Source organism: Cydia splendana, chromosome 17, assembly GCF_910591565.1.
Source record: "Cydia splendana chromosome 17, ilCydSple1.2, whole genome shotgun sequence".
Lineage (NCBI taxonomy): Eukaryota > Metazoa > Arthropoda > Insecta > Lepidoptera > Tortricidae > Cydia > Cydia splendana.
Genome location: NC_085976.1, coordinates 15,445,524 through 15,472,600, shown reverse-complemented (window position 1 = coordinate 15,472,600; position 27,077 = coordinate 15,445,524). Strand labels below are relative to the sequence as shown.

The following is a 27,077-nucleotide window of genomic DNA, read 5'->3' as shown; positions in this document are numbered from 1 at the left end:
TCAAATAATTTTAAAACTCATTTACGACTAATAAAAATGAATAGTTATCTTGTATTTTTTTAAAACAATAAATATGGATGGTTCCAAATATTACAAAACAATGGTAAAAATAAATTTTATAACCATACTTATGTTTTTATATCAATACTTGAACGAGTTTCTCATATAAGGGTTTCTAAGAAAACGTCTGAGAAGGTGTCTAAAATTGTCATCAAAATTAAGAGGTATTGAATAGATTTCATACCACGTTAATAGCTCTTTAGCTTTATAGGAGGTTGAATATTTCAATAACATTAAAAGTCAAGTAAATGTGCATTTATATATGAATATAAGATCGCCCGAATCTAAAATGCCGTTTCCGTTATTACCGAGGTATACCTCGAAATTAGGTATCACACAAAGAAAATGGAACCTAACACCGAGGTTTTTAATTTCCTATTTTTTTCCAATTGCCGAGCAAATATCACAAATAAAGTATTTGGGAACCATAAAGATAATAACTAAGAATCAATCTCAAGTCTTAGTCTTTCCATAATATTTACCATTATTACGCTAATCACTAAATATAATACGCGTTTACTTACTTGAGGTGTTGCGTGTTAGTATGGAGCAACCAAATCTTGCGCTCCTGATGCGTTAGTTTAGTATTTTCGACTTTTTTGCGTGATGTTTTCGTAGCAATGTTATACTTATTCGATAGTCAAACGATAAGGCTTTATTTCTGTGTTCTTAGATTCTAAGAAAGTTAATAAGCTTTCTTATTAAACGCTATTTTGTATATACCGCGGTAATGAATGCCAATTTTAATGGGGTCGTTAATAGGGGTACTTACCTTAGTTTGTAAGTAAAAAATAATTTGTTTTGTTGTTTTTAAAGTAACTATAACAAAAGTTTCGTGTAAAATATGCGATAAAGATATTTCGGAGACGCCACCTCATATCCGTGAGTTCCGCCAGAGAGCGAAGTACTGACACCAATGTCGGCTGTAATATGACGTTAGTGAATATATCATAGAAAGTTTATAATATGTGTGTCGATAAAGCAGTGTCTGTAACTGTACATAATTAGGCATTATGTAGAAACTACTATTATGTTAATAGGTACTCCAGAATAAAGACGACGGGAACGAGATGGAGCCCGAAAAGGAAACTGCGGTAATGGATTTTAGAAATAAATATAAAAAAAAAAATATAATATAGATACTAAAAAGTACGGAACCCTCGGTGGGCGAGTCCGACTCGCACTTTTGATATGGTTCACAACAAACCTTTTTTTTGTCGCTGTAAAATATACATCACAGAAGGGACAATGAACACTATATTTTACTTCATTATAATTATTTTAATTCCTTATATGGCTCTATCCAGTATTTAATCTCGGAAGTAGTAATATTATTCATTTTAAATAAAATTATAAACCAATTTGAAAGTCTCATCATAACATTACTTATTAATTTATAATTATAAGCATCTGTCATTGCCACACCCGATATGGGTAGCATGCATGTATTGAAACAATAGGGTATTATACTGTATTTAAAATAAATTATTTTACACCATGCATGAAATAAAGCACCAGATAATTATTAGAAAAACACAGATAGGAGTTATTTTTAAACACAAGTTCTATTTAATAAATCGGATAGAAATATAAAAAGTAGGCGAGTTGACCGTGACGTCACGATGTAATGTTTCATATAAATTCCATATTAGCAAATCGTTTTGACAGTTCTAAAAAAGTAACTGATTTGACTAGTAGGAAAATACCCTATTGTTACTGGAAGACCTGATATGTACGTGTACATACATATATAAGCAATTATAATTAAATAATTAATTAAATAGTTGTCTGTGGAAAAAAATACAGTCAGCGATAAAAGCTTGTACTAAAAATGAAATTATTGCCAAAACTTATTTTCTTCGCAAGTGTGATGAAAAATAATCTGTGTCCCGGGAGGTACTTATATAAACTGTAGACTCGAGTCATAAATAAACACTCTTCACGTTTCTATTAAGTATCGTTTATAATTTTCCTCATACACTTCTTATTTTTACGGTTATTTTCAGATAACACCCGAAACATTAAAGGTGGTTGAAGAAAATTGCCGCAAAATAACAAACGAGACTTGTGTCAAACTGTGTATAATGAAAAAATTAGGAGTTGTAAGTTGTGATGTTTTTTTTTAAATCACGGATGTACATCCGGCTGCAAAAGTGCATGGACACTTTATGACTGAATTCCATTAATAGGCAATGTGGCTGCTGGGTGTACAGCGAGCTGCAAAATTGCATGATCACTTTATTAATGTATTTCATTCATAAAGTGGGTATCCCCTTTTAAATTATTTATAAGTAAAATATTTTTTTAAGAGAAACATTTCTTCAGTTAAATTAATCGTATCCTAAAGCGACTTGGAGAAACTGTCATAGGGATTATCATTGCATGGATGCGCGAAGTTACATTATTAGTGTCATAAATTGTCATATTGCTTCTAATAGCTTCTTATACTTAGTTTGTTATTTGCAGATAGATGAGCGCGGATGGTACGTGGAGAGTAAAGGGACAGAATTCATAAAGAGTATATTTCCTACAGATGTAATCATAGACAACCAAGAATCGATATTTCAGCAAATAGCTCAAACATGCAACCGTGGTAAATACATTATATTTATTTATTTAAACTTTATTTCAGTAAAGAAAACTTAATGTAGGTAAAGGCGAACTTAATGCTATGAGGCATTCTCTACCAGTCAACCTTATTCTCAAACCTGTGTGGAAATATCCCAATAAAGCGCTGGTATTACCTAACCTAACGGTAAGAGCGTGCGACTTTCAGTCCAATGGTCGCGGGTTCACACTCACACCCCTGCTTGCTTCAATAAGTTTTTCGGAACTTATGCACTATAGGTACGTTAAATCATTTCATACTCAATATATTTACCGCTCGACTAAAACATAAAGAGGAACACATTCGTAAAAAATTCGGACTAATCTCAATAAGACCCAATTTGTCCCTCTGAGTTGGAAGGTCAGATGGATGGCAGAAGCTTTCGTCAAAATGACATTAACACGTTAACTGGCTCACGGTTATGTAGGTATGTTAGAAAGTAGTTTTAACCTCGTGAGATTCGCCCCGAGTCGGAATCGGTTCAATAGTCGCGACAGTTATTCCTCTTAGGTACTTAATTCAGCATCCTAAAAAGTTACCTACCTAGTTAGTGTAGGTACTTTAGTAAAGCGTTGATACATAATTTTTCTTAATCTTACTTAATTATTCATCATTCAGAGACAATTTCAATATGGTGTTTTTTTTTCATTGACGTACGCCTTAAACGCTGGCGAATGCGTCAACTCAAATGCAGTGCATCTCGCTATTAATAATATGTATATTAGTATAAATAGGTTATAAGTTCTCGCGGGTTTGGTTTCCGCAACTCGACGTCATATATTGTTATTACGCCTATTTTGCGTGATGGGTTAGCGGCACTATTCTTGCCAACCCCACTCTACCAAGAAGCCTAGCAGACCCTTGACATTGCCGACGACTTCTGGGTGAGCCGAGGTGTTGTGCCCGGTACTCTGTCATTCGAAAATGACGTGGGCGGCTGTCTCATCTGCCTCCATGCATGCTCTGCAGAGCATATATATTGCTAATATCTGTAATACGTAGGGTTAATAGGTGTTTGTTTAATGAGGCGTGGCCAGTTATGATCCCAGCTTAGTGGAACTAACTTTATGCCCTAATTGTGCATGAACGACCTGCCTTAAAATTTAAAGTTTTCGTTCATTATTTATGTATGTGGTTAGTTTTGTACAATCCAATATTTATTTTTCCTCAGTCTCTTGTTGACCACGTTGGCTGGAAATGGTTCAAATCGTCATAATCATAATCATTTAATTGCAAACCATGGGATGTATTTTAAATTCATTATACGCGATATATTACTTTTAGGTAGAAAGTCTTATTTCTTGAGTAACTATCGAGGTAATCGAAGACAATAATGTGCTTATTTACAGTAAACAAACATGTCAGCAATAACTGTCATCGAGGTGAAGAAGTGGCAAAGTGCTTAAATGAAGAAATGGAGAAGGTAAGCTAAGTTACAGTAGAACCCGCTTTACTCCTTGAGCGCCACGCCTATCGTGTGCGGCGCGATATTGTGAACAAGTGGCAATAAACGAAGGTTGATTTTGTGCTGTAGCTGCGCGCGTCAGTCGAGAGGTTTAGATGAGGATTAGTTCTGTAAGGTCCACGTCAAAAACGCATCTTAACTGGAAACAACTGTATAAACAAAAAACAACACATGTAAAATTAAGCGTTATTGTGTAAGAAATTGTATGAAACGTGATCGTATTAAACGGTTTCCACTGTTTTTTTTTTCGCATATGAGGGGAAACACCGCCGTTCAGTTTATTATCTACAAATTGTTATTATCTACTATTTTTCCGGGTTAATATTTTAAAAATATACAAATCACCCCCAAATAAATTGTACCCCAAAAAATAGACAGAGTTATATTTTCCAACAATTAACATTATCTTTCGGTGCGTAATCTCTATGTGGCTCATAAAAGAAACTTCGTGTATTACCCATGTATATATAATAAATAGATAAAGACTTATACATAAATACATAGAAAACATATATAACTCAGGAACCAAAAAATAACTTCCCTTATATGTACCAGGATTCGAACCCGACCTTCAGACCATCAATAAAAAGAGCGTACTGGGATTCTTAATTTTCGGCAACGCACTTATAACTCTTCTGGTGTTGCGGGCGACGGCGGCCATCGCTTACCATCAGGCGATTCTTCTGCTTGTTTGCCTCCTATATTATGAAATGATTACTATTGTATTGCACGCAGCTGGAGCACGCAAGTAATGATTAGTTAATGACGATTAAATTTCATTATCTTACCTTTTATCCGACGTTTCAGCCAGGTTGCACTTGAAGTGGTCACTTGTTTATACTTAAATCTTGCCAGTGATCAAAAATCGACAAGTCCGTATCGGACCATGCATAATGAAGGTTTTCGTAACTGTATTAACTTATTACACTTTATCTATTGGTCCTGGGTTCGAATTCTGTTAGGAGAATTTTTGTGATAATCAGTACTGAAAGTTTTTTCCCGAGTGATGGATGCTTTCTATGTATGCATGTACGAATATATAGGTATTTAAATCAAAAAAAAAAAATCAAAAATATACTTTATTCATGTAGGCCTAGCAACAAGCTCTTATGAATCGTAATTAATCTTAATCTAATTATCAGAGCAATTTATTGATGTTAATATTATTCCATAATAAAATTGGATTATTATACATATCAAATTTAACACTAAGAATTTCACAAAAGGATCGTCAAACATTAAAAAGATTGTATAAAAAAATACTAGTCTAGAATTTCTAGAATAAAATCTAAATGTCAAAAAAAAAAAGCATAAGTAACAAAAGAAGTAGATAGTATTACATCGGAATGTAATACTAGTATTATATTTATGTATACGCCACATAAATATGAATATCATCGCCTACGCCTAGGACCCATCCATAGTGTATGTTTTGCGTAGGTAGGAATTGTTCCATCTCTAAGTATGTAAGTAGGTTGCCCCAAAGATATTTATACCTAATATAAGTAAAGTTGTATTAGCTTGACGTTGTACGCTAGTAAAGTGAATAGTGAGATTAGTAGTTAGGTAAGAATAAAAAAACAGAATAATGTTTTTAGAAATGGTATTTCTCTATGTAACGTTTTAAACAATTCAAATGGTTTTCTGAATATACTTAACTTTGTGTGACATCCAATTTTCTATATTTTGTAAGTAGCATGTTTTAATTATATAATTTATATACACACATATCATAAACCCTCTATGATGCCTTCAAAATCCGTAAATAATGGCCCACATTACTATAAACTGTTTTGTTACAGCAAATTTCTTATCTGTGAAAATGTTGTAATAGCTTCATTACTATATCAAAATCGATTTGGTAATGCATTCAAATTTCGAACATCACTGAAAAAAAAAAGCAATTTGATTTGACCCCTATTCTAATATCAGTCGAGATGACGTTTTATTCGAAACCATATATCAATTTCATACAATATTGACAAATCTCGCATGTTAGTTGGTATCGAACGATATGGCAATCGACCTCGACTCTAGTTTGTCTCTGAATAAAAAAAAACTACTACTACTACTACTACGGGCGTGAAATAAGTTTTCAATTGCCACCATTTAACGTACAATTTACCTTTTAATTAGTTTGTAAGTAAAAAATAATTTGTTTTGTTGTTTTTAAAGTAACTATAACAAAAGTTTCGTGTAAAATTTTTCGGAGACGCCACCTCATATCCGTGAGTTCCGCCAGAGAGCGAAGTACTGACACCAATGTCGGCTGTAATATGACGTTAGTGAATATATCATAGAAAGTTTATAATATGTGTGTCGATAAAGCAGTGTCTGTAACTGTACATAATTAGGCATTATGTAGAAACTACTATTATGTTAATAGGTACTACAGAATAAAGACGACGGGAACGAGATGGAGCCCGAAAAGGAAACTGCGGTAATGGATTTTAGAAATAAATATAAAAATAAATATATAATATAGATACTAAAAAGTACGGAACCCTCGGTGGGCGAGTCCGACTCGCACTTTTGATATGGTTCACAACAAACCTTTTTTTTTGTCGCTGTAAAATATACATCACAGAAGGGACAATGAACACTATATTTTACTTCATTATAATTATTTTAATTCCTTATATGGCTCTATCCAGTATTTAATCTCGGAAGTTGTAATATTATTCATTTTAAATAAAATTATAAACCAATTTGAAAGTCTCATCATAACACTACTTATTAATTTATAATTATAAGCATCTGTCATTGCCACACCCGATATGGGTAGCATGCATGTATTGAAACAATTGTTACTGGAAGACCTGATATGTACGAGTACATACATATATAAGCAATTATAATTAAATAATTAATTAAATAGTTGTCTGTGGAAACAAATACAGTCAGCGATAATAGCTTGTACTTAAAATGAAATTATTGCCAAAACTTATTTTCTTCGCAAGTGTGATGAAAAATAATCTGTGTCACGGGAGGTACTTATATAAACTGTAGACTCGAGTCATAAATAAACACTCTTCACGTTTCTATTAAGTATCGTTTATAATTTTCCTCATACACTTCTTATTTTTACGGTTATTTTCAGATAACACCCGAAACATTAAAGGTGGTTGAAGAAAATTGCCGCAAAATAACAAACGAGACTTGTGTCAAACTGTGTATAATGAAGAAATTAGGAGTTGTAAGTTGTGATGTTTTTTTTTTAAATCACGGATGTACATCCGGCTGCAAAAGTGCATGGACACTTTATGACTGAATTCCATTAATAGGCAATGTGGCTGCTGGGTGTACAGCGAGCTGCAAAATTGCATGATCACTTTATTAATGTATTTCATTCATAAAGTGGGTATCCCCTTTTAAATTATTTATAAGTAAAATATTTTTTTAAGAGAAACATTTCTTCAGTTAAATTAATCGTATCCTAAAGCGACTTGGAGAAACTGTCATAGGGATTATCATTGCATGGATGCGCGAAGTTACATTATTAGTGTCATAAATTGTCATATTGCTTCTAATAGCTTCTTATACTTAGTTTGTTATTTGCAGATAGATGAGCGCGGATGGTACGTGGAGAGTAAAGGGACAGAATTCATAAAGAGTATATTTCCTACAGATGTAATCATAGACAACCAAGAATCGATATTTCAGCAAATAGCTCAAACATGCAACCGTGGTAAATACATTATATTTATTTATTTAAACTTTATTTCAGTAAAGAAAACTTAATGTAGGTAAAGGCGAACTTAATGCTATGAGGCATTCTCTACCAGTCAACCTTATTCTCAAACCTGTGTGGAAATATGCCAATAAAGCGCTGGTATTACCTAACCTAACGGTAAGAGCGTGCGACTTTCAGTCCAATGGTCGCGGGTTCACACTCACACCCCTGCTTGCTTCAATAAGTTTTTCGGAACTTATGCACTATAGGTACGTTAAATCATTTCATACTCAATATTGTAAGGATCATTATTTATTAATAGCTTATATTTTGATCATTCTTACTTTTGTTTATGAATAATTTATAAAAGAGTATCAATTGACTCATACTTGTCACTGGTTCCCGCCATGTTGAATTGTAATAAAAAGGGGGTATACCAGTGACAAGTGGCCAGTTCGAGTACGGACAAGTTAGAGTGAAGACGTCTTGAATATTTGATTGTAAATTGGTTGTTATTATGTTTATAACAAATGAATAAAGTTAAAATATTGGTACAAGTATTAGTTTTCATCATCGACCCGGTAATAACCCAACAATTTCAGAAGTGGGATCTAACAAAAATCGATAGGATTTTTGCCACGCCGCTCGAACGTAAGTTTTTATTTTCTTTTTCGTTTGTATCAGTGAGTAAACTATGTTTACCGGAAAGTGTATTAAATTTTGGTAAGTCATTTCTTTATATATATTTTTTTACTCCCTTTCATTTTAAATAAAATTGGTTTAAGAACCTACCGTCATATCTGTATTAAATATACTGTATATATTATTAACGATCATGATGATGATTTGCCCAATTTTGGTATATGTATGTGTAGAAAGAACGTGCGAACGGATGCCAGGTAGTCTCACTTATAATAAAATTATGAAATTTAAAATCTACAGTTGTCATTTAAGCGTTTTTGAATATTACATATGAGTCAGTGAAAATTAGATCGAATGTCATTATAATGTTTCTATATTATCAAACTCGATTGTATGATGGTGTACCACATCGATTATTTCAAACTCAGGCTAAGGACTCATTATTTAGTTTTGTTGCGTAGCAAAATAGCATAGTACAACTGTAGTAGCAAACTACAGTAGGATATTGTTTTATGTACATTAAGATTTACGATCTGTTGCACCTTTTGAGGTCAGTTTGCGGTACTAAAATTGTATGAATACACTGGCTTTGTAACCGTGACACCGATGAGTAAACTAAAAATTAAATCTTGACAATTGAATACCTCTGAAGTAAACCCCTATTGAGTTTGTATTAGCAATGCCTCTAGTATGAATTTTTTAAACGCGATTGGCGTCAGTGTATAACGTAATATTGTTACGAATGCATCTAAGATATTGCTTTTATTAAAATGTTGGGCATTATAATATATGACCTTTCGGAACTTCACTTTAAAATCATTCTGGTCACTATGTAAGTTTATACATAATATTGCGATTCCATGCGCACAAGACCGACAAGACGATACATTATTTAAAAGAAAATAACGTGACGATCTAAGTCCAAATTGGAAACCATAATGCAGGGTTACGTTATGTAACTTGTGTACCTAGTGCTATTAGCTATTAACATGGTTTTTTTTTTACCTAGTGCCTTTATACCGATATCGGTTTTCATTCAGCGACGCTGCCCAACGCAGCATTACTTATGAAAGCCTCGATGAAGCTAAATTACTAGAACACGTAGTTATAATTATTTTCCCTTCTTGTATGGAAATACAACACCTTTATGACATATCGGATATTAAACGTATTAATAGTATGAATCAGAGTTGGGCACTTATAATTGCAATCTGTGATTAAACTAAAATAAAGCTCAGTCAAATGATTTCATAAGGAATAAAGGAAGTAGCGGTCGTAAAACGAACCTTATTCTAACTTTATCAACTAAAACGTTACTTTGAATAACCATGATAACCATCTGCTCGAATAATTAAAATACTTCCAAAACCATGTCGATGATAAATTCATAAGTGTGTCATGTCGAATTCAAGCTAATTGGTAAACTCATGATAAATTGACAAAATAAGTTGCCGTTATTAAAACTAACGTTACCATTCTCATTTTATTTAATTTAACTAATTTTGCCCAACTCTGGTATGAACATACATCTATATTAAATCTCCATGTTATGGAGCGTATGTCGTTTGTTGAATACACGAGTAGTAACTCGTTAACGAATGTACTTATGTAATATTTTTCTATTGTTTTTCTATTGCACACTCCTCAAGATACGTAACTCGTAACTTTGTGCGCTGAGCATTAAGTATTTTTTGTGTCAATTTACACATACTAGATATCGTGAACTTGCATCTCAATGGATTCAATTTAATAACCTGTCACCTTTTGTTTAGACTGTATGACTGTATGTCATCAAGTCTTAATGTAATCAGTTTTTTATCATAACAACCTTGTAAGGGCCAGTAATTTTGGCACGAGTACTTAATCAATGTATATAAATGTATGTGTGTTACCATGATGATCATGGAGAAATGCGAGGTCGATGGGACATCGATATGCTTAACTATTTGATATAATATTTGATTGCGAGCTACGCATACTTTAAACATTTAGAAACTCATTTACCCCTTTATTTATAGGATGTGAAATGTCTTGCAAACCACTAATAATCTCCTGTGTTTTATCTGACAGGACAGTATCGTTTGCTACATTTTTATTATTTTTGTTTTTCTGTAATAGTAGTAAATTCAAATCATACTTAGGTACCTAAATGAAAAACAAAGGACCTTAATTGGAATAATAGTGTATTCTGTGGATATCTTTGAAGTTGCGTGTAGTACTGAAAAGTTGTAACTTAAAACTACGCTTATGCGTAATATGTAGAGTCATATGTAGAGTCATATGTAGAGTCATATGTAGAGTCATATGTAGAGTCATATGTAGAGTCATATGTAGAGTCATATGTAGAGTCATATGTAGAGTCATATGTAGAGTCATATGTAGAGTCATATGTAGAGTCATATGTAGAGTCATATGTAGAGTCATATTGTTACGTTTCAAACGTAGCAGGGGAAATTCCTTTTTTTAGTTTGGTACTCACAACGACACCTAGCGGCATTGTGGTTGAACAGACCGCACAGGATTGTCTTCAGCGCCATCTATCCGCACAAGATGGCACTTGATCACTTAGTCGCAAGCTGTTACTCTAGGAAACTTTATGGTTCTTATTTAGTATTAAAGATTTTCTTTAATGATTGAAAGATTTAGGTTTAATTCTTCTTAAATATTAATACTCAATATCGTTAGTCTTTTAACATGATAATTTTCAAATATTGTTTGGGACATCGTTTGCAATGCCTGGCAAAATTCCTTGGCTGTGAAGCGCGGATGTAGATTGAAAAAAAAATAACAAGAGAGGAAATTGATTGTCGAGCGCGATCAAGGCACTGAGATTTCCGCAGCCATGTGAGAAAGTTGGTATAGATCTTCTCTGGTCGCTTTGTACGGGAGCCATCCCTGTAAAACATGGAAACACACCTCGACTTCTTGTAGCAAGGTAAGTCACAGCGCAAGTGTTTAATGTTAGGAGAATATAGCCCGCTCTCTGCAACGTTTGTCAATACTGATTTTCCATTTCTTTTGTTACAGCAAACAGAACTCAACATGGCGTCCCATATTACGTCCCTGTAAGGGCAAATTAGGATTATTTTTTTATAAATGTCGGCAGTGTAGCATCGGCAGCTTCAATTGAAATCCGGGTAAGCATTTGCGATTTTATTGTAGGAAGTGTAACCTTTTTTCTGTCCTTGTCCATGTGTGTCGGATGACCGCATGGCCAATTTGTAAGTTTTCCTGTAAATAACAGATCGGTGTGTCAGTTTGGTTAATGTCTAGTTAATTTCAGTGGAGAACAAGGTCTAACATGTGCGTAACCTCAATCCTTTTCATATTGCGTTTCAATATGTGTTTTTTTCTTTAGCTTTAATGCCGGCCTCTACCCTGGGTTTTTTCTTCGGGCACGTGTCGGCGCTGGGCGTTGCTGTGGACCTTGGGCTGGAGCTTCGTGCTGTTCTTCGCGACGTTGGCGAAGCGGGCAGGCAGCCACCTGGACACGTGGCTGACGGTATCACCGCGTGTCACCGCGACTCTTGGCTGTTCCCCTGCGCGCCTCTGGAGCAGTGCGTGGCCACGGCTTCACCGTCTTCCGCTATGGACACGTGACTCAGGTGTGGTCAGATCTAATTTGTTATTGGCTCTTTCGAGCTCGTGATTACTGTTGCGCATCGCGACGTTGGCGTGGTAGATAGGCGGCCACTTGGACACGTGGCTGACGGTTTCGGCACGTGTCACCGCGGCTTTTGGCTCCAACCTATGCGCCTCTGGCGTAACACGTGGACACAGCCAGACTGCCTTTTACTATAGGCACGTGATTTAGGTGTGCTAGTATCAATAGACTTTAATTAGCTTCACGCAATAGTGGCCTCTTAATAAACTTCAAGTGCTCAGTGCATAATTAGTGTATAGACTTAATAAACTTTAACTGAGACTGCCTAGCCAGTCCGATAGCATAGTGTTCTTAGTATACTTAATAGCATAAGGTTATTTTCTGTACTGCTTTACTGTACTACTACTGTTTTCCTTGTGTGAAGCTTTGGAAATTATATTTAATTGTGTCGAGCTTGAACAATAGTTTTCTTTTTTTCATCTTAGCTTTACCTATTTTGTACGCTCTATAGCGTGCTGGCGCCCAATATTACTGCTTACTCTTTCTCTCTAAAATTAATTTAGTTGGCAGATAGATTTTTAGGAATAACACAGACGTGTAGTGTGACAATAGAGCGTCAGACCCACGAACCCTGAGTACCACCAATAGTCATAATTCATAATTTATAATTTATTTATTGCATCCATGGTTGTTACATTGGTGTTACATAGTAATAGTGAGTTTCACATGGACCCTGGTAGGGCACAGCAATAGTCTTAGAACTAAATTATGCTAGGTATTCGACAGTATTTATATAATAATTATAAAATTAGGTCTTTAAACAATGGTTAAGAGATTGTAATTTAAAATTTTATAGTAATGAATGTCTAGGAAATATTATTGATAATTAAAATTAACATTGAAATTGTAGTGTAAGTAGGTATATAATATTAATTTATTTAATAGTCATGTCAAGAATAATTTTATGTCACACAATGTTTAATAATAAGTGGTAAAATGAAATGAGTTAAATAATAAAAATAATAAAGTGAGTAATAATTAAAACTAATAACATTCGTGATCATTTTTATCTTCCAAGAAATCATTCAATTTATAGTAACACTTGTTAACTAATAAGTTCTTCAACAGTTTATTGAATTGTTTATCTGATGTCTGAAGTTTAATGTCGTCGCTGAGTGTATTATATATTTTGATGGCCATCATTTTTGTACTTGTTTTGTGTAGCTGTAGTTCTGAACGTTCGGGTGGCGCCAGGTTATGCTTATATCTACTTTCGTATCGTCGAGGACGGTCGGCAAATTTTGGAAAAAAATGAGGATATTTTCTGACGAACTTACAAATTTCAAATATGTAGATTGATGTTAATGTCAGGATTTTATATTTCATAAAATAGGGTCTACAACTATCTGGTACTGTAATATTAGCTAGTGTTCGTATGCATTTTTTTTGTAATAAGAATATTTCCTCTATATCTGTACTGTTTCCCCAAAGGATTATCCCGTAATTAAACCACGAAAAGGCGTATGCGTAGTAAGCCGCCAGGGCGCATTCGAAGTTCGTTGATCTTTTTAATTCTCTAAGAGTGTATATAAATGTCGAAAGTTTACTGGCTAATTTTTGGATATGTGATTTCCAATTTATGTGCGTGTCGATATTCAAACCAAGGAGGGTGAATGTATCTACACATTCTATTGTTTGCCCGTTAAAGGAGTAATTTATATCTAACGCGTTTTTTTGGTATGGTCTAAATTGCATAATTTTGGTTTTAGAGAAATTTATATCCAAATTATGGTCAGTCAACCAGTCTGTCAGTTTTGTCAGTGTATTAGTTATATCATTTTGTAGATTTTGGTCGTTCTGACAAGACATTAGGATCGAAATATCGTCCGCGAACAGTACGCATAGGTCATCTAGATTCCTAGGAAGATTGTTTATATATATTAAAAATAATAAACATCCGATACAGGATCCTTGGGGGATGGAATGCTTGACTGATTGAGAGTCCGATTTAATATTGTCGATCATTCCAGTTTGGTGGTCTAGGTATTGTATCTCGACGTATTGTTTACGGTTCTCTAAGTACGAGGTGAACCATTTATGCGCTGTCCCTCTTATACCTATTTCGTGTAGCTTGTCTAGGAGAATTTTGTATTGTACTCTATCGTAGGCTTTCGACATATCTAATAAAATACCGACCGCGTATTTTCTATCATTTAAAATGTTTAGCGCTTCTTGTATATATTTATAAGTGGCCAGTACAGTTGAACGGTTTCGTCGGAAACCATTCTGGCTTTCATTAAAGATGGAGTATTTTTCGCAAAATGAGTTCAGGCGTTTGCACATCGCTAGTTCGAAGATCTTTGACGAAGTCGGTAGTAGGGCAATAGGCCTGTAATTATTGGGATCTGACTTAGCACCTTTTTTATGAATCGGCTTAATAATAGAAGTCTTTAGTTGGTCAGGGAATATTCCATCAGTAAACGACTTATTAACAAGCAAATAATACGGTAAGGTCAATTCATCGGCACAGCTTTTAATTAATTTAGGCGGTAATTCGTCGATGCCGTAACTACTTTTATTTTTCAAGTTTCGTATGATCGCCTTTATTTCGTGCGGCTCGACCGGTCGCAGGTACATGGTGTTGAGTGTGCGTGGACCCGGCCGCCCGCGTGGCTCCTCTCCCCCGGTGACTCGCCCGACGGATGCAAAAAATGCATTGAACGCGTTTGCTACTTGTTTCGGGTCAGACGTAAGATTAGTATTGATCGCTAGTTCGATGTTGTGTTGTGGTCGTTTGATGATTTTGTTTGTACGTTCCTTAATTATTCTCCACATAGCTCTCGATACGTTCTCGGAGTTTCGTAATGCTGTTATATATTGATACCTTTTAGATTGTGAAATGGCGCGTTTTAGAAATTTTGCATACTGCTTGTAGTGTCTTGTAAGAATTGGATTTTTTGTATAAGTTACTAAAGTTTTTAAGATTCTTTTGTGCTTGCACGATAACTTAATCCCCTTAGAAAGCCACTTTCTTTTATTGTTTGACTTTATTGTGGTTAACTTTCTTGGAATGCATTTGTTTAAGGTTTCTTTTAATGTACTTACGAAGATGTGATAATTTACGTTTACGTCATTACTTGGATGTAGTTTTTGGTTCCAATCTATTTCTTGTAGCTCTGATTTAAATTTTGATATATTATCTGTATTGAACGACCGCTTATAAATTTTCCAGGCCATAAAATTCTTTTTTTTATTCTCATTAGTAATCTCTGTGTGTAGAAGAGTGCCTTTGTGGTCAGAAAATCCGAAATCATGAACGCGCGTATTTAATGAACTATTTTTAAAGTTTAAAGTGAAAATCAAGTCTAAACAAGTTGAGGAGGTGTTTGTCACTCGTGTCGGTTCTTTAATGTGTTGTGTGAAGTTATACTCTAGCATTAAATGTATTAGAGTTGAAGAACTTTTATTATTTTCCAATACGTTGGTGTTAAAATCGCCTCCTAGAATAATTGATTTCTTATTATATTTTTTACTTAAATGTTCTAAGACCGATCTCAGTTGTGTATAGAAAGTATCGACATTTTTATTATTCCAATATATTACAATAATTATTGCATTTAATTTAGTAAGTTCTACGGCAGCGATTTCAATAACATATTCAACCGAGTGATCCACAATATCCTTTCGCTCCTCGTACAGCATGTCGTCCCGCAGTAGTATGCAAGCGCCTCCGCCCGCGTAGTTCGCTCTGCAGTATGATGATGCGAGGACGTATCCTCCGATGTTAATGATCTCACTTTTTTCTTTCGACAGCCAAGACTCGGAAATGCAAAGTGCTTCGTACTGGTGGCTATTATCGCATTGTAGTAATGACTCGAGTAACGGTATTTTATTGTATAAGCTTTGCATATTTTGATACAATATATTAACGTTAGTGATATGATTGTTTCTATTATGCGGCGGTGTTGTTGCGAAATGAACAGTTATTTTGCTCGTTACTGGTATCTAGGCCGGGAATGTTAGAAATAGTGATGTTCTGTGAGCAAGCCGAATTGAAGTGTTCGTGGGTACCGGTCGTGGAATGGTTCTCGTTTACATTTTGTGGCTTTTGTTCTGGCGGGTATTGGGGTTCTAGGTCGGTGATCTTCCCGTTGACTACGAGCTTGTTGTCGCGTATAACAGCGTGATGACCGTTTTGTCGAGCTAATCGTAAATTCGATATTAGAAGCTGCCTTTGTTCTAGTGACTTTCCGGTTAAGTACTCAGAGATAGATATACCAGTGTTCTTAAATTGTCGTGAATTGTTTAGGATATATTTAGTCATTCGCTTGCTAATTAATTCAATTTTCAGTGGTCTAGTGGTCCTGGTATTTTTTCCTATTCTAGAGATCTCTTCTATGTACCCAGTTAGATCAACGCCCAAGACGTCGTGACATAGGTATATGATACGGCTCTCAAGGTCAACTTCGTGTTCGTCGCGGTATTCAGATAGTCCGTGGATAACTATTATTTTACTGTTATTTTCGCAGGTATCCTGCGATTTATGAATTATTTTATGATCCAGGTGGCTTAGTTCTATTTGTAGTGCAGTGCTTTTCTTTTCTAGGAGTTTTATTTTACTGTCTATGATTTCTATGCTGCCTTTTATACTAGTTTGTTCCGTGGTTATTTGGTTAGTGCGTGAGGTAATATCTGTCATTAGGTCAGCAATCGTTTTATTTATCTCGAGTTGTATTGTGTTTTTGAGATCATTGAGTATTGACTGGTTGTTTTCTCTTAGTTTAAAGTCTAGCAATTTACTAATGCTCTCGAGGGTAATAGGGCTCTCCTTACTAGAATACACATTGGGTGGAGTTTGTAGAGTGTTCTGGGGTCCTGAGCTATAATCTGTACGGTCATGTACGGGGTCATCGACTGACATTGTAGTGTCGTTCAGGTTTGGTGCAGCAGGTTTTCTAATTGGTGTATTATCATTTTTTGGCCTGCGGGTAACATTATTGCACAGTTCACAGAGCCAGGTTTTTTCTAGATGGAAATGGTTTGCCATATAATATGCAGAAGTCATGTTCAGGCAAGATTGGTGACAGTGCCTTCCGCATGCTGTGCATTTTATCATTTCGCTAGCATATTTAACTTCGAGATCGCAAACAAGGCACTTCATTTTGCTATGGTCTAGTTACCTTTTTTACTTGCTAGAATTCGGCCAATCAGCGCGAAGGAGGGAAGATATCGGCGGCAGGTTTCTCTTTAGTAGAAGCGGGACAGACGTATGATGGACCAATGGCGAGACGGTGAAGTTTGTCGTTTGTTCGGTTTCAAGTATATCACATCCGTTAGGCCACTTTAAACACTTATTTAAGCACTTTTAATGCATATTTTTGAAAGAATTTTAATGTGTTTTTATTAATTTGTCACTTAACTTTCACTTAGTATAACTTTTAGTAGGATTTTCTTAGGTTTTGTATCACTTTGTAATTTATTTCACGGGACGCATGAATACAGGTGTGCTATCTATCGCTCTCCCTCTCGCTCAGTCCATAGTCCATAGCTTAATAAGACCAAAACGCTTGTTACAATATGTAGAGTCATATGTAGAGTCATATGTAGAGTCATATGTAGAGTCATATGTAGAGTCATATGTAGAGTCATATGTAGAGTCATATGTAGAGTCATATGTAGAGTCATATGTAGAGTCATATGTAGAGTCATATGTAGAGTCATATGTAGAGTAATATGTAGAGTCATATGTAGAGTCATATGTAGAGTCATATGTAGAGTCATATGTAGAGTCATATGTAGAGCCATATGTAGAGCCATATGTAGAGTCATATGTAGAGCCATATGTAGAGCCATATGTAGAGCCATATGTAGAGCCATATGTAGAGCCATATGTAGAGCCATATGTAGAGCCATATGTAGAGCCATATGTAGAGCCATATGTAGAGCCATATGTAGAGCCATATGTAGAGCCATATGTAGAGCCATATGTAGAGCCATATGTAGAGCCATATGTATAGAGTCAGAGCTATACGTTGAGTAGTTTTCATATAAAGAGTCGATGACGTATGTGCAGACACTAGTATCAGTAGATAAGAAGCGCCATGTTAATCTTGTGGAATCGATGTGTTTGTGTAGGTATACACAATATACAACGCACGTGGATGGACGTGTGAGACTTTAATGCGCGTGGATGAACGTGCGAGACTTAAACGCACGTGGATGAACGCGTGAGACTTGACGCGCGTGGATGAATGCGCTACACTTTTATTCCAACTTTCATAAATATATTTACAACAATTTAAAATAATTAGTCAACCATATATCAGTATAATTTAATCATAAAAACATAATAAACAGTAATAATAAGCAAAGAAAAAATTAATAAAATTTCTACACGTCTATTACTAATATGTTGAGTTCTCATCTGAGTGCAGTTTAGATTAAAACGGTATGAAATATCATATTATGTGTGTTATACACGAGTTGCTAAAATCCTAAGATTGTAATAATACTTTTATATTTACAAAAAAAAAAGAGACGAAGGAAATAGATAACGACACTTGATTAATAAAGGAAACAACGATTATCGCTCGTTCGTAAATATAAAATTACATGTAATAGAAATCGATATACGAGTAGATTAATGATGCCCGTTTTCTTAATGCTCAACTTGAACTTGGCTGGGCGCGTGAGCCATAGAGATTAGACATTCATAATGTAAAATATATATAAAACCAATGGTTATTACTGAGGAATATACGGTAAATTCTCTGCAAAAGAAATAAATGTTACTATGAAAGTGTTCAGGCACCTGCCGCGATAGCAGAGGACGCTGGTTCGATTCCAGCCTGGGGCACTGGAGGCCTTGGTCACTTTTTCTTAGTATATGACATTTATTTCAGTTTAGAAATAAATGTTGTTATGTTTAATTCATAAGTAAAGCTTTTAAATTTACACGGGAACTCATTTCTTCCATTATTTAAACCACCATAGTACAACATCATTATGAACTTTTATATATCAAATAATAATTGATAAGGTGCTTCGCTTTTAATATACTGTCAAACTGTTCAATATTACTTGACAATTAAACATGATTATTATGCATATGTGAATTTACATATTTTTATATGTATTCTAATACCGTGTTCGATAATCGATAATTCATAAGAAAGTCCCATTTATTTGAATGTCAATTTCAATACAAGTTATAAAGTTACAAAAATTAAATATATAGTTTTTATTTAATGAGGCTTCAGAAAACGGTTCTTAATTTGTCTCACATTAATTATGTACGAATATCTCGATATAGTAAAATAGTATTATAATTAAGTCTTATTTTCGTTAAACCAGAATAATTTTAATAATAAACATACTCCAAGCATACATACATAATTAGAATTACATGCATTAATTGTCGAATCTGATTTAATTAGTATTATCATTAATTCTTTAGATATGTCCGAATAAGGAATTAGGATAACAAATGCACCGTAATACCTATTAGACTTTAGTTTCTGAAAAATAAAAAAAAATCACGACTATAGCTGGAAATTAAATATTTGGTATTCAAACTCAACTACAATAATAAACTTGTTGGTTCAGATAAAACCTGTTGAAAAAAAAACAAATATAGTATTTCTTAGTCACTTTGTAACATGAATATTATTCGATCTAGATTCGCTAAGAGTATTGTTATAACCACTTGACCGTCCGACGATAGCATAGTATCCGAAAAAAATATGCTCTTAACCGTCCGCGGGAACCTTACTATCCAAAGGGGTGGAAGAAAGAATTGATTTCAGAGCCATCTAACGGAATATTTCGGCATTATTTCCTAATTCTCTTGATGGGACAACGTAGCCTAACAAAATAGTTAGCTCTAAAAAAATTTAGATGGCAGTGTAATTATAATTTTTGTAGAAAATTGTGAATGCGCTGCGCGGGGTGTGCGTCGCTAAAAAAACCCGGACGGTTGACAGGAAAACAGTCTCGCGGGCCGGACGGTTGAGTGGATAATGACCAAATACTTTTAAAAATAAATCGCAATGTAGATGTTCATCATTCATGTGGAATAATTAATTAACTAGTTTATGTCTGATGTTTAAATCCATTTTATGTGATGAGGAATTTGTTCTTGTAATGAAGTTACGAAGTTCTGTAATAAAATTATTCATTCGTTCATTCAAATTTATAAAACCTAACGGTTACTTAGTTTATGTTCTTATACCTACTTGATGGATCTTTAATGGCTATATTTATGACCTAAGGCGTGTAAGCGGTTCGAATGAGGATTAGTCGGTCGCATTCATATTAAAATATAAAACTTTGACTGTTGATAATAGCAGGTTAATAGAACTACCTCTACAATAAGATATCTTAATAAAAAAATAATCGTTGGCTACAGGTAACGTTCGAAGTAATATCAAAAGTTTGTGTTAATTTAAATCAACATATTATATCATCAGATAATCAGTAGCCCAAACAAAAAATACATAATATGTCACTTTTATGATTGCATTCATGTCAACTACGGGCTGGGCCCGAAGATATAAAATCAGAACCATGCATTTTTTATAGAGATGTGACACTTATGCCCTATTTTCTTTATTAAACCTTATTGCGCAATACATGATATACTGAATTGTGGACTATTTTTTTTACAAATATTATAATAATTAATACAAATTAGGTACAATTTGGTAGCCATGTCGTTTATGTACTAAAATAATTGAAACGTGAAACAATAAATTCATAACATGCTTAAATCGATATAACTATAAAGATTAATGATTAAATAAATCAATGAAATAAAACCACGAGTATTCAATAATAATTTAAAAAAGGAAGTTTTAATTTCATATATCTAAAGAAAGTCTTGAAAGTTTCAGAACGACCCAGGAGCGTCCAGGTGAAAGGGCCAGGGTTTGGTATTCCATTACCACCCAGGAGTGCCCAGGTGAGAGGGTCGGGGTGTGGAATCACTTCCGACCCAGGAGTGCCTAGGTGAGATGGCCAGGGTGATGACATTCCTGTTCCTTAGCAGAACTAACGTGCTTCTACGCAGAAGTACGATCGTTGACTACACCGCAGAGTCTTCGAATGCTGGCATCATGGCACGCGAAGCTGCGGCTAGTAGCGGCACGAGATCCGGTGCCCCGTGTTGCGCAGCATCAGCGTGGTTGGCGGCATCATCATCGAGGACAGCTTCAGATGTGTCGACGGCACTATCGCAGTGGGCAGAGCTTGCGTGGTCGGTGGCACCATTGCAGTTAATGAGAACGTACGGCGTCGGTTAGGCAGACGGCGCAACCCGCGGTGACGCAACTATCTTCTGTTGGGGAAGTGATCCATGTATAGCGGTTTGAATATTTACGTGCGAAAGTGAATGGTGTTGTGTACGTATATTATATTATATTTCTTGATCATAATTATTGAAATTTAACAAGTGTTAAAGAAAACTTAATAATGCTAGATTGCGTAATCTTACTATTACATAATGAAACATAGTGTACCGTCTATTACGCTTATCATATGAATTTTCTATTGTTTAATATTTTGTTATATTTCTGCAGGCCGAACTAATTAAATTTATTCGTTTCTATGATGACATATAGTTTCTATAACCTTGATAACAGACTTGTGAAAATTCTTCGAAAACCATAATTTGAACGATTAATAATATTATGTTCTGGTACCGGCCACCTATTTCCTAATTATCATTAATTATCATTTTATTAATGCCTAATAATTAACAATAATACACATTATAATTATAATCTTATTAATAGTATATATCGTGCAATCATGAGTGCACATGAGTATTACGTGTTTGTAATTTTATTTTCTCTTGTTACTTATTATTATTTAATATGCATATTATGTGCATAAATATCATTCACATAGTAATATTGGATCAGTGAATCTTGGTTTGTTTTAATGTATACATTTTGATTCATTATTTTCATAAATTTGTCTTTATTTTTATCATTATTTTTAACTATTTTATACATATTAAGGTTTGGCGAAGGGTCTCGCCTCGAACAGGATGGCCGAGCTGTAAGGATCATTATTTATTAATAGCTTATATTTTGATCATTCTTACTTTTGTTTATGAATAATTTATAAAAGAGTATCAATTGACTCATACTTGTCACTGGTTCCCGCCATGTTGAATTGTAATAAAAAGGGGGTATACCAGTGACAAGTGGCCAGTTCGAGTACGGACAAGTTAGAGTGAAGACGTCTTGAATATTTGATTGTAAATTGGTTGTTATTATGTTTATAACAAATGAATAAAGTTAAAATATTGGTACAAGTATTAGTTTTCATCATCGACCCGGTAATAACCCAACAATATATTTACCGCTCGACTAAAACATAAAGAGGAACACATTCGTAAAAAATTCGGACTAATCTCAATAAGACCCAATTTGTCCCTCTGAGTTGGAAGGTCAGATGGATGGCAGAAGCTTTCGTCAAAATGACATTAACACGTTAACTGGCTCACGGTTATGTAGGTATGTTAGAAAGTAGTTTTAACCTCGTGAGATTCGTCCCGAGTCGGAATCGGTTCAATAGTCGCGACAGTTATTCCTCTTAGGTACTTAATTCAGCATCCTAAAAAGTTACCTACCTAGTTAGTGTAGGTACTTTAGTAAAGCGTTGATACATAATTCTTCTTAATCTTACTTAATTATTCATCATTCAGAGACAATTTCAATATGGTGTTTTTTTTTTTCATTGACGTACGCCTTAAACGCTAGCGAATGCGTCAACTCAAATGCAGTGCATCTCGCTATTAATAATATGTATATTAGTATAAATAGGTTATAAGTTCTCGCGGGTTTGGTTTCCGCAACTCGACGTCATATATTGTTATTACGCCTATTTTGCGTGATGGGTTAGCGGCACTATTCTTGCCAACCCGACTCTACCAAGAAGCCTAGCAGACCCTTGACATTGCCGACGACTTCTGGGTGAGCCGAGGTGTTGTGCCCGGTACTCTGTCATTCGAAAATGACGTGGGCGGCTGTCTCATCTGCCTCCATGCATACTCTGCAGAGCATATATATTGCTAATATCTGTAATACGTAGGGTTAATAGGTGTTTGTTTAATGAGGCGTGGCCAGTTATGATCCCAGCTTAGTGGAACTAACTTTATGCCCTAATTGTGCATGAACGACCTGCCTTAAAATTTAAAGTTTTCGTTCATTATTTATGTATGTGGTTAGTTTTGTACAATCCAATATTTATTTTTCCTCAGTCTCTTGTTGACCACGTTGGCTGGTCATAATCATTTAATTGCAAATCATGTTGCAAATCATGGGATGTATTTTAAATTCATTATACGCGATATATTACTTTTAGGTAGAGAGTCTTATTTCTTGAGTAACTATCGAGGTAATCGAAGACAATAATGTGCTTATTTACAGTAAACAAACATGTCAGCAATAACTGTCATCGAGGTGAAGAAGTGGCAAAGTGCTTAAATGAAGAAATGGAGAAGGTAAGCTAAGTTACAGTAGAACCCGCTTTACTCCTTGAGCGCCACGCCTATCGTGTGCGGCGCGATATTGTGAACAAGTGGCAATAAACGAAGGTTGATTTTGTGCTGTAGCTGCGCGCGTCAGTCGAGAGGTTTAGATGAGGATTAGTTCTGTAAGGTCCACGTCAAAAACGCATCTTAACTGGAAACAACTGTATAAACAAAAAACAACACATGTAAAATTAAGCGTTAATTGTGTAAGAAATTGTATAAAACGTGATCGTATTAAACGGTTTCCACTGTTTTTTTTTTTGCATATGAGGGGAAACACCGCCATTAAGTTTATTATCTACAAATTTTTATTATATACTATTTTCCCGGGTTAATATTTTATAAATATACAAATCACCCCCAAATAAATTGTACCCCAAAAAATAGACAGAGTTATATTTTCCAACAATTAACATTATCTTTCAGTGCGTAATCTCTATGTGGCTCATAAAAGAAACTTCGTGTATTACCCATGTATATATAATAAATAGATAAAGACTTATACATAAATACATAGAAAACATATATAACTCAGGAACCAAAAAATAACTTCCCTTATATGTACCAGGATTCGAACCCGACCTTCAGACCATCAATAAAAAGAGCGTACTGGGATTCTTAATTTTCGGCAACGCACTTATAACTCTTCTGGTGTTGCGGGCGACGGCGGCCATCGCTTACCATCAGGCGATTCTTCTGCTTGTTTGCCTCCTATATTATGAAATGATTACTATTGTATTGCACGCAGCTGGAGCACGCAAGTAATGATTAGTTAATGACGATTAAATTTCATTATCTTACCTTTTATCCGACGTTTCAGCCAGGTTGTACTTGAAGTGGTCACTTGTTTATACTTAAATCTTGCCAGTGATCAAAAATCGACAAGTCCGTATCGGACCATGCATAATGAAGGTTTTCGTAACTGTATTAACTTATTACACTTTATCTATTGGTCCTGGGTTCGAATTCTGTTAGGAGAATTTTTGTGATAATCAGTACTGAAAGTTTTTTCCCGAGTGATGGATGCTTTCTATGTATGCATGTACGAATATATAGGTATTTATGTATACGCCACATAAATATGAATATCATCGCCTACGCCTAGGACCCATCCATAGTGTATGTTTTGCGTAGGTAGGAATTGTTCCATCTCTAAGTATGTAAGTAGGTTGCCCCAAAGATATTTATACCTAATATAAGTAAAGTTGTATTAGCTTGACGTTGTACGCTAGTAAAGTGAATAGTGAGATTAGTAGTTAGGTAAGAATAAAAAAACAGAATAATGTTTTTAGAAATGGTATTTCTCTATGTAACGTTTTAAACAATTCAAATGGTTTTCTGAATATACTTAACTTTGTGTGACATCCAATTTTCTATATTTTGTAAGTAGCATGTTTTAATTATATAATTTATATACACACATATCATAAACCCTCTATGATGCCTTCAAAATCCGTAAATAATGGCCCACATTACTATAAACTGTTTTGTTACAGCAAATTTCTTATCTGTGAAAATGTTGTAATAGCTTCATTACTATATCAAAATCGATTTGGTAATGCATTCAAATTTCGAACATCACTGAAAAAAAAAGCAATTTGATTTGACCCCTATTCTAATATCAGTCGAGATGACGTTTTATTCGAAACCATATATCAATTTCATACAATATTGACAAATCTCGCATGTTAGTTGGTATCGAACGATATGGCAATCGACCTCGACTCTAGTTTGTCTCTGAATAAAAAAAAACTACTACTACTACGGGCGTGAAATAAGTTTTCAATTGCCACCATTTAACGTACAATTTACCTTTTAATTAGTTTGTAAGTAAAAAATAATTTGTTTTGTTGTTTTTAAAGTAACTATAACAAAAGTTTCGTGTAAAATTTTTCGGAGACGCCACCTCATATCCGTGAGTTCCGCCAGAGAGCGAAGTACTGACACCAATGTCGGCTGTAATATGACGTTAGTGAATATATCATAGAAAGTTTATAATATGTGTGTCGATAAAGCAGTGTCTGTAACTGTACATAATTAGGCATTATGTAGAAACTACTATTATGTTAATAGGTACTACAGAATAAAGACGACGGGAACGAGATGGAGCCCGAAAAGGAAACTGCGGTAATGGATTTTAGAAATAAATATAAAAAAAAAAAAAAATATATAGATACTAAAAAGAACGGAACCCTCGGTGGGCGAGTCCGACTCGCACTTTTGATATGGTTCACAACAAACCTTTTTTTTGTCGCTGTAAAATATACATCACAGAAGGGACAATGAACACTATATTTTACTTCATTATAATTATTTAAATTCCTTATATGGCTCTAACCAGTATTTAATCTCGGAAGTTGTAATATTATTCATACATTACTTATTAATTTATAATTATAAGCATCTGTCATTGCCACACCCGATATGGGTAGCATGCATGTATTGAAACAATTGTTACTGGAAGACCTGATATGTACGAGTACATACATTATATAAGCAATTATAATTAAATAATTAATTAAATAGTTGTCTGTGGAAAAAAATACAGTCAGCGATAAAAGCTTGTACTAAAAATGAAATTATTGCCAAAACTTATTTTCTTCGCAAGTGTGATGAAAAATAATCTGTGTCACGGGAGGTACTTATATAAACTGTAGACTCGAGTCATAAATAAACACTCTTCACGTTTCTATTAAGTATCGTTTATAATTTTCCTCATACACTTCTTATTTTTACGGTTATTTTCAGATAACACCCGAAACATTAAAGGTGGTTGAAGAAAATTGCCGCAAAATAACAAACGAGACTTGTGTCAAACTGTGTATAATGAAGAAATTAGGAGTTGTAAGTTGTGATGTTTTTTTTTTAAATCACGGATGTACATCCGGCTGCAAAAGTGCATGGACACTTTATGACTGAATTCCATTAATAGGCAATGTGGCTGCTGGGTGTACAGCGAGCTGCAAAATTGCATGATCACTTTATTAATGTATTTCATTCATAAAGTGGGTATCCCCTTTTAAATTATTTATAAGTAAAATATTTTTTTAAGAGAAACATTTCTTCAGTTAAATTAATCGTATCCTAAAGCGACTTGGAGAAACTGTCATAGGGATTATCATTGCATGGATGGGCGAAGTTACATTATTAGTGTCATAAATTGTCATATTGCTTCTAATAGCTTCTTATACTTAGTTTGTTATTTGCAGATAGATGAGCGCGGATGGTACGTGGAGAGTAAAGGGACAGAATTCATAAAGAGTATATTTCCTACAGATGTAATCATAAACAACCAAGAATCGATATTTCAGCAAATAGCTCAAACATGCAACCGTGGTAAATACATTATATTTATTTATTTAAACTTTATTTCAGTAAAGAAAACTTAATGTAGGTAAAGGCGAACTTAATGCTATGAGGCATTCTCTACCAGTCAACCTTATTCTCAAACCTGTGTGAAAATATCCCAATAAAGCGCTGGTATTA

General features: G+C 34.5%; 1 protein-coding gene across 1 annotated transcript; it reads left to right on the top strand.

Moving 5' to 3' along the window:
* Positions 1–1,130: 1,130 nt before the first annotated feature.
* LOC134798978 (uncharacterized) lies at positions 1,131–26,909 on the top strand. Its single transcript, XM_063771402.1, has 12 exons — positions 1,131–1,154; positions 2,067–2,162; positions 2,527–2,653; positions 4,018–4,091; positions 6,520–6,573; positions 7,234–7,329; positions 7,695–7,821; positions 23,488–23,561; positions 25,665–25,718; positions 26,340–26,435; positions 26,801–26,817; positions 26,903–26,909. Exons 1-12 carry the CDS (start codon positions 1,131–1,133, stop codon positions 26,907–26,909), a joined length of 846 nt encoding a protein of 281 aa, XP_063627472.1.
* Positions 26,910–27,077: the final 168 nt, after the last annotated feature.

Excerpts from the sequence above, each read along its gene's own strand:
- LOC134798978 (XM_063771402.1), top strand. The coding sequence starts at position 1,131 with ATGGAGCCCGAAAAGGAAACTGCG. Across the intron at positions 1,155-2,066 it reads AGCCCGAAAAGGAAACTGCG|ATAACACCCGAAACATTAAA; the intron begins GTAATGGATTTT and ends GGTTATTTTCAG. Across the intron at positions 25,719-26,339 it reads AGCCCGAAAAGGAAACTGCG|ATAACACCCGAAACATTAAA; the intron begins GTAATGGATTTT and ends GGTTATTTTCAG.